The 9,226-nt window shown below is 45.7% G+C and overlaps 1 protein-coding gene across 1 annotated transcript; it reads left to right on the forward strand.

Moving 5' to 3' along the window:
* The first annotated feature begins 514 nt into the window (after positions 1 to 514).
* On the forward strand, positions 515 to 9,015 carry LOC115174481 (bone morphogenetic protein 2). Its single transcript, XM_029733034.1, has 3 exons — positions 515 to 929; positions 1,919 to 2,286; positions 7,705 to 9,015. The coding sequence occupies exons 2-3, from the start codon at positions 1,932 to 1,934 to the stop codon at positions 8,628 to 8,630; spliced, it is 1,281 nt and encodes a 426-aa protein (XP_029588894.1). The 5' UTR covers positions 515 to 929; positions 1,919 to 1,931; the 3' UTR covers positions 8,631 to 9,015.
* The last annotated feature ends 211 nt before the right edge of the window (positions 9,016 to 9,226 follow it).

The raw sequence follows: 9,226 nt of genomic DNA on the forward strand, positions 1-9,226 counted from the left end.
GTGTGTGTGTGTGTGTGTGTGTGTGTGTGTGTGTGTGTGTGTGCATAACGCATTTGTACTAATATAGTCCATCCACATGGCGCATTCGCTCTAATAGTTTTGAAACTGTTACACCTTACTACAATTTTTTTTTTAACTCTTTAATGATCAACAATGACATACTTGTAAAAATGTTGTCTGGCTCTGCATAAATTGAGAAAGAACACGAGAACAATGCAGAACAATGAGTATTGTACAAAAATAGAAAATAAAACGTATATATGTTGATGCTTTCAGTGTTATATCACACAAACGAATAAAAGTCTATAGTCAAAGAAAGTCTCATATTTTAGTCATTTTGTAAAAAGCAAAAGATGTAAAGGCCGTAGCGCGAGTTTGAGCAGGCTACTGTTGGTGACTGGTTGAAAAGGCACCGGAGGTGGTTGGAATCGACATGAATGACAGCTCTGCGTTGGTGACATCACTGGACGACAAAAAGCCTCGTCCGGGTAAGAAAAGGCAACAATCAATTGGACCGCTACAGTGTGCCGCGCACAGGAGAGAGAGGTGACGCTCCCCAACCCACAGACACAGAGTACAAGGAGCGACGGACAGAGTACAGTTTAATCTTCCACACCCGCTCTCTGCTAAACTTGACCCTAAAGTTAGCATTTGAAGATGTTTAATGGCGCTTCTTTATTCTTAATTCGATGGGTTCTTCCTACACAAGTCCGCTTAGATAGAACGTAGGCAATTTTTTTGATTTATTCTATTGACCAAGAAGTCTCCAGATTCCCAGCTGCGGAGATATGTGCAAGAGGAGGCGATCGGAGCAGTGCACGGACTGTATTTCGTCCACAGAAGGAAAGCGTGGAATAAACACGAATTAATGTGGAATTTATTGGAGCCCAAAGCTGGAAGGACGACTGGACACAGCGCTTCCTTATCAGGTAAAATCATTTTTTTACAGGTACTTATTATTGAAGTCAATGACAACTTTAATATTTAGGGAAAAGTTGCACAACGCTCATGGACTAGGCTACATATATCCACTGAGTATTCTGGATCTAATTTCCCTCTCGTGATTTCCCAATTCTATTGAAGAAAACACATAAGATGTTTATTTTATTCTATGTTGTAAGCCTGTATTTTGGGGTGAAAGTTCCCACAAATTCCAAAACATACACACTAAAATGAATATCTACTGGTAGTACTTTTTGGATTTAGACCTGGGTGTTTCTGACGTCTTTGTCTGCGCGGTGGAAACGCCTGGCCAGTATACGCACGTCAGATCTCACACCTGCGAACTCCTTGAAGTAACTCTACGTAGCAGTCAAAGCCTCACCAAAATGACTCTCGTAGCGCTGTCTGACTGCTGCAACGACCGTCTCTATTAGAACCGTTTTGATCATCACATTCGTTCACACTCTGTGTGTTCTTAGCGCTGTGTTGTGTTTCATTTATGCACCTCCACCAAAAAACACGTCCTCTTATCGTTTCTGTAATTGCAGACTTTTTTGTCTGCCACCTTCTCTCTGTTCTTCTTCCAGTTTCTTTGATTTTCTCCTTTCCTGTACCATCCCCCCTTTTTTTGTTGTTAGACAATTCTCTTTCATACCTTCTTCACCTTGATATTCTGGTGGTTTAGTTTTGCCCCGATAATGTTAAAAGATCAATCTCCCATTTCACTTAGCATAGTCCGCAGGGACGATATTCCCAACCGCTCTGTTCTTTAGCTCAAAGTGACGTGTCATTACTTTTAACCTGATGTTCCTTTAATAATAATTCCTATTGTATGGAAGAAGAAACAGTCTATCGCAGCTGATCTGGGGTCATTTTACAGTGGTCCGCCGATGTCTCGCTGTCGATAGCTGCCTGTGTGCTGTGTGTCGCCGGCGTCGCCTGTGTATTGACAGAAGCTGCTCTCCTCTCCTCACAGGGACTGACTGACCATGGTCGCCGTGTTTCGTTCTCTCATGGTACTGCTGCTGGCTCAGGTGTTGCTAGGAGGCGCTGCGGGACTTATCCCCGAGGTCGGCCGGAGGAAGTACAGCGAGTCCGGGAAGCAGAGCCCGGAGCAGTCTGACAACTTTCTTAACGAGTTTGAGCTGCGGCTCCTCAATATGTTCGGACTTAAACGGAGGCCGAACCCGAGCAGGCAGGCTGTGGTTCCCCAGTACATGGTGGACTTGTACCGTATGCACTCGGTGAACGGAGACCACAGCACTAAACGACCCCGGAGCATGGGGAGACACGCAGAGAGAGCCGCCAGCAAGGCCAACACGATTAGAAGCTTTCACCATGAAGGTACGTATTAGTGGCATATGTCACCTGGCAACGTAGAGCACCTCTGCTCCCTCAGACATGTCAACCCTGTATTTAAACATGACTCAGGGTGTGAGGAGGATTTTCAGAGCAATTACACTTTTTTTATGACAGGCCCACTCACATCCTAACAGAGTGACACGCGTCAGGGACACATCCCCGTTATAAGTAGATCATGTTACAATAACAAGTGTAATTGAACAATTTAACGAGATAAACTCATCGTCAGGGTTCGACAGAGAAGCGGTTGATGTGTAACGTTGAAGTGCAATGTCATCCCTCAAATATGAGTGAATGCAACCCGTTCCCCGGAACATTCAATTGGCTGCGCTTTAAAACAGGCATCAACACGTCACGGTTGGCGGCATCACAAGGGTCATTTGTTTCTTAATAATGTATGGTGTTTTGCATGGGCCCTGAAAACAGTTTTCCCAGACACGCAACGCAGCAGAGGGATAAAGTAAGGGCGGTGTGCGTGATAGTCATCGCCCCGCTGCTACTTCAACAACACATGACATTACACTACACTGTCCACACACGCATTATGATAGAGGCCACTGCCGACTGAGCTCCGTCTCACTTTTAGAAAAGACCGAAAAGTCAGTTACTTAGTCATTCTGGTTCTGGGGGTGCCCGCAATTCTTTTCCAATCGCGCTTCGTGCGTAATTATGCACGTTCCAATAATATAACCCCATCATTACATACTTATTATATAGCTACATATGCGTCGCTGACTGCGTTACATTTATAAACCTCAGAAACGCATGCCAACCAGATGATTGTTTCAGTAAGGGCCAATTGGTCTAAATGCAAAAAAATAGAACGTGAGATACTTGATACAAGAGTTGAACTGGAGGCACAAAGGGACATTTGCTTTGGGTGTCATGATGTGAAGGAACTCTGGCCAATATTTTGGGGGGTTTGTTATTGTGTATGTCTGTATGTACCTGTACTATGGTGTAGAGTAACAGTGGGTAGAGATGTGTTCAGAGTGTCTAACCCTCTATTCTGGGCATTTCATTTACAGTAATGCAACAAAATAGACCAAAACAATAAATAAACATGTAAACCTTAACCTCTCATTGCTTGAAAACCATCGCCCATCATGCATCTGTACTGTTTATTTGGGGCTCCCGAGTGGCGCAGTGGTCTAAGGCACTGCGTCTCAGTGCTAGAGGCGTCACTGCAGACCCTGGTTCGGTCCTGGGCTGTATCACAACCGGCCGTGATTGGGAGTGCCATAGGGCGGCACATAATTGGCCCAGTGTCGTCCGGGTTTGGCCGAGGTAGGCCGTCATTGTAAATAAGAATTTGCTCTTGCCTAGTTAAATCAAGGTTAAATGAATTTAAAATAAAACAAATCTGTCTTGAGAATGAATATGGCCTAAAAGGAAGTTTGCGCTACCTCCAGTAGTGTACAGTACATGCACAATGCATTCGTGGATGGCCTTTTACACAGACTCCTGAGTGTTTGACTGCATGGGAAGTTTCCACAAAGTGAGTGACTCGTTGGAGTGGTTGAGTCAGGATGGGTGGTTGGTTGGGTGTTCTCCTCTCCTGAGGCCTGGTAGGGATGACACCCAGTGGACGCACTGACAAACTACAAACACCATTGATACACTACAAACGCCACTGACACCCTACAAACACCACGGACACCCTACAAACACCACGGACACCCCACAAACACCACGGACACACTACAAACACCACTGACACACTACAAACACCACGGACACCCTACAAACACCACAGACACACTACAAACACCACTGACACACTACAAGCACCACGGACACACTACAAACACCACGGACACACTACAAACACCACGGACACCCTACAAACACCACAGACACACTACAAACACCACGGACACACTACAAACACCACAGACACACTACAAACACCACAGAGACCCTACAAACACCACAGACACACTACAAACACCACAGACACACTACAAACACCACAGACACACTACAAACACCACAGACACCCTACAAACACCACAGACACACTACAAACACCACAGACACCCTACAAACACCACAGACACCCTACAAACACCACAGACACACTACAAACGCCACTGACACCCTACAAACACCACGGACACCCTACAAACACCACGGACACACTACAAACACCACAGACACACTACAAACACCACAGACACCCTACAAACACCACAGACACACTACAAACCCCACAGACACACTACAAACACCACGGATACCCTACAAACACCACGGACACACTACAAACACCACAGACACCCTACAAACACCACAGACACACTACAAACACCACAGACATACTACAAACCCCACAGACACCCTACAAACACCACAGACACCCTACAAACACCACTGACACACTACAAACACCACTGACACCCTACAAACACCACTGACACACTACAAACACCACGGACACCCTACAAACACCACTGACACACTACAAACACCGCTGACACCCTACAAACACCACAGACACACTAAAACACCACACAGGCTGGCTGGCATGGCGACTGGGACTGAGACCACTCACTCCACTACTGTAAGCTGCCGCTTGACTCCGCACTCTGCACCTTGGAATACATTTCAGCCCTGTTTAGTTGTTTATCCCCCTGGCCTCCTCCTGTCTTTTGATCCTGTGGTCCAGCGTAGCATGGTTCTGGATGTTTCAATTGTTCCCATGGTACAAGTGGGAAGAGTGGAGGTCCTATACATCTAATAGACGTGTAGCTACACATGTAAAACATAACGTAAAATCCCGAAGCCCTATCGATGCATCACATCTCTTCCTTGATATTCATTTCAGAGGGATTATTCCTTTTTGTGGTATCGGTTTTCAAAAATAACTATTTTCTTTGCCAAAAATAACATTTCCAGGCCTAACACAGGCACCGGCTGCCAGAGACAGGCAGAGATGAATGACCCAACATTAGCCGTTATCTTTTGTTTTTGGCACACAGCGAGAAAACAAATTAGGAATGTTGATACGCTCATATCTGTGGTTCACAACTCTTAGACAAGCCCTGGCATGTTGTTCACACGCAGCGCAGCACCTCCTTCACCCACACAGCAGGGATCTGGAGAGAGAGAAAGATAGAAAGAGAGAGAGAGAGAGAGAGAGAGGAGGGGGCAGAATAAAAAGAGAGATTTGGGGCTAAAGAGCGAGAGGGGGGATTTGGGTTGAAGAGAGAGATAGAAGGGGAGAGGGAGATTTGGGGCTGAGGGGAAAGAGAGAAAGGTGGGGAACGAGGCATTTTGGAGTGAGTGGGCCAAAAGAGAGAAGGAGAGAGGGATTTGAATGAGAGAAGTAGACAGAAGGGGTTTCCCCACATCAATAAGGAGTGATAGTCCTAATTGAGGTCTTTGTGCTTCTGGAGGGAGATTTAGGATGAGAGGGTGGAATTTCCTAAATGCCTCCTTTGAAAAAGCCCTGAGTTCAAAGTTGGTGTTTATTTTACCACTCCAAACGGATAACAATCTTCTCTTTGTACCGTCTGTAAAACACATAAAGGTAAATGTTCAAAGTTTGACTGCAATCAAAAAAATGAGAAGTGTTGACATTGACATGTATCTGACATTGTTTTACACACTAATGTAATAATTCATTATCAATCGAGCCAAATATGCACAGAGTAATAACAGGTTTAGCTATAGATTGCGACCAAAAAGGTGTGAAAAACATGGGTGTCACGGTTGTCGTCTTCATCTTCTGACGATATAACGAAATCATCGTCGGTGAAGGTAGACCAAAATGCAGCAGGTACGTGTATGCTCATTTTGAGATTTATTAACTTTCCAAAATGAATAAAAAATAACAAACCACGAGAATGAACGCACAACCAACAAACAGTCTGGCAAAGCCTAGGGCTGAACACAGAACAATCACCCACAAATCCCAAACACAAACACACCCTACTATATGAGACTCTCAATCAAAGGCAGATAGACAACACCTGCCTTCAACTGAGAGTCCCAACCCCAATTAACCAAACATAGACATACATTCACTAGACTCCCCATAGAAATACCTAAACATAAACCAACACCCGGAATTACTAAAACAAACACCCTTTTAACAAAACACACCACCCTGAACCACATAAAACAAATACCCTCTGTCACGCCCTGACCAAACTACAAAACAATTAACCTTATATACTGGCCAGGACGTGACAATGGGTGCGTTTGTAAAGTCACTCTGGCTATCTACTCCGATTTCAGAGCGCTCTCATCTGAGTGTGCCAGAGAGCAGAATAACTGGCGAATTTACGAACGTTCAACACCCGTCGAATATGGCCGGTGTCAGTAAACGTCGGGAAAAATACGTAATTAAATTGTTGCCAGCAGCACAGCTACAGTCACCAATGCTCTGGATAACATGAAAACAGCCTAACCAGCTCTGCTAGGGGGAGTAAAATGATCAGAGTCAGGTGTTCTCTCATTATGTGTCTGGAAGTAGCTAGCAAGCTAGCCAACGATTAGCCAGTTAGCTTGACGCTTGACTGCCGTTGTGAGGTCAGAACGCTCGGATCAACCCTACTGCTCGGCCAGAGCATCCAGTGGGCGCTCTGAGCGCTCCGAGAGCAAAACGCTCTGAATTTACGAACACCCAGAGCGCACTCTGGCACTCCAGGTTAAATTTATGAACCCACCCTAAGATAAATGAGATATACTTCCCTATGGCCTTTCATTATGTCACAATAATCTAGCTTTGATGATTCCATGATGGACAACAATGGCGTTATCCACACATCCAATAATAACAGGACTCCATCATGTAGCAAACAAATCCTCAAGGGCAGAACATTGTCTATGGTATTTAGTGGCCTTGCATGCATAATGGTTAGAGGCTATCACTGCTCCCTGCTAGATCTTATCAATACATGGGAACGCCACTGCTTTGATGTCATGACATTTACTCTGGTGGAATGTATGTCCTAATTGTAACCTGTTCCCTTTACATTGACTCATGCTCTTGGAGTAAGTGAGTGTATGTGTATGATGCCGTGTGTATGACGACAATGATCTACACCCACACACAGCCAGTCGTTTTCTTGTGTGTGTGTGTGTGTGTGTGTGTGTGTGTGTGTGTGTATGTGTGTGGGTGTGTGTGTGTGGGTGTGTGTGTGTGTGTGTGTGTGTGTGTGTGTGTGTGTGTGTGTGTGTGTGTGTGTGTGTGTGTGTGTGTGTGTGTGTGTGTGTGTTTTAGTGAGCTATGGAAAGAAAACCCGTTTGTTAGGACAGTAAATCTTGGTCAGTCATGGAGTTACTCTACAACCTTTATAGTAAAAAAAAGAAAATGTCCTGAGCTTAGCCATGAATTTCTATGTCAACATCATCCACTGACCCTTACTCTCTCCTTCTCCTTCTCAATTGTAGAATCCATGGAGGCTCTGGCAAGTCTGAAGGGCAGGACCACCCAGCAGTTCTTCTTCAATCTCACCTCCATCCCTGGAGAAGAGCTCATCACCTCTGCAGAGCTCCGGGTCTACAGGGACCAGGTCCTGGGGGTCACAGCAGCTCCCACCAGTAACACCAGTTACAACAGCAGTAACAGCTCCAGTACCAATACCAGTACCAGTGTTGGTGGCATCCATCGTATCAACGTGTACGAGGTGTTTGGAGCCCCTGCATCTCCCCGTGGGGAACCCCTGACGCGCCTCCTGGACACCCGGCTGGTGCAGGATTCTCTGAGCCGCTGGGAAAGCTTCGACGTCAGCCCCGCCGTGTCCCAGTGGTCCTCCGGGGGGAGCCACAACCACGGATTCATGGTGGAGGTGTTCCACCCAGACACCCAGGGGGTCGAGGAGGCCCAGAGACAGAGCAGGCACGTCAGGGTGAGCCGCTCCCTCCACGAGGACCAGGACTCATGGCCCCAGGCTCGACCCCTGCTGGTGACCTACAGTCATGACGGGCGGGGGAACGCGGTGCTGCACAGGGACAAGAGACAGGCAGCAGGCCACAGGAAACAGAGGAGGAAGCATCAACACAAGGCCAACTGCCACAGACACGAACTCGACGTGGACTTCAGCGAAGTGGGCTGGAACGAGTGGATAGTGGCGCCCCCTGGCTACCATGCCTTCTACTGCCACGGGGTATGTCCCTTCCCATTGGCCGACCACCTCAACTCCACCAACCACGCCATCGTTCAGACTCTGGTCAACTCTGTGAACTCCAACATCCCCCGGGCGTGCTGCGTGCCCACAGAGCTCAGCCCCATATCGTTGCTCTATCTGGATGAGTATGAGAAGGTCATCCTCAAAAACTACCAGGATATGATTGTGGAGGGATGTGGCTGCCGTTGAGACATACAGAGAGAGAGAGAGAGAGAGAGGGATGGAGGGATGGAGACTGAGAAAGACATAGAGTGTGAGGTTATATGGACACCCGGTTTCCCAATGAAAATGTTTTATTTATATGAAAGAAAAAAAGACACAAACAGAGCTATTTTGGGAGAAGAAGAAAAAATAACTATATATGAATATATTTATGTCTAGTTAAAGTTGGGAAAAATAAATATTTTACTTGGAGGAATAATCCTTTGCTGGTTTTGAAAATGTATTTCTGATGTACATTTAGAATTGGGTGCAATACCACATGAAGTATAATGCTCAGATTTTTATTTTGTATTTATTTCTATTATAACCACTTTATTTGTAAATAAATCATGTGTATTTATCGTGAGAAAACACTTTGGTTGTTCCAATTGTCCACAACTTGTCCAGCTGACTTCACAATGTGTGTTTAAAAACATTCAAATCACACTAAGGATGTCAAGGGGTCAAAAAGTAACAGAGCTACAAACATCTCCCACATAAATTAGCTGCAAAAAAAAACAAAAAACAAGACTAGGTTAAAAGCTAACTCTCTAACACTGAATGCCTACGATAAACATAGCTGG

The sequence above is a fragment of the Salmo trutta genome, chromosome 35 (genome assembly GCF_901001165.1).
Source record: "Salmo trutta chromosome 35, fSalTru1.1, whole genome shotgun sequence".
NCBI classification, from domain to species: domain Eukaryota; kingdom Metazoa; phylum Chordata; class Actinopteri; order Salmoniformes; family Salmonidae; genus Salmo; species Salmo trutta.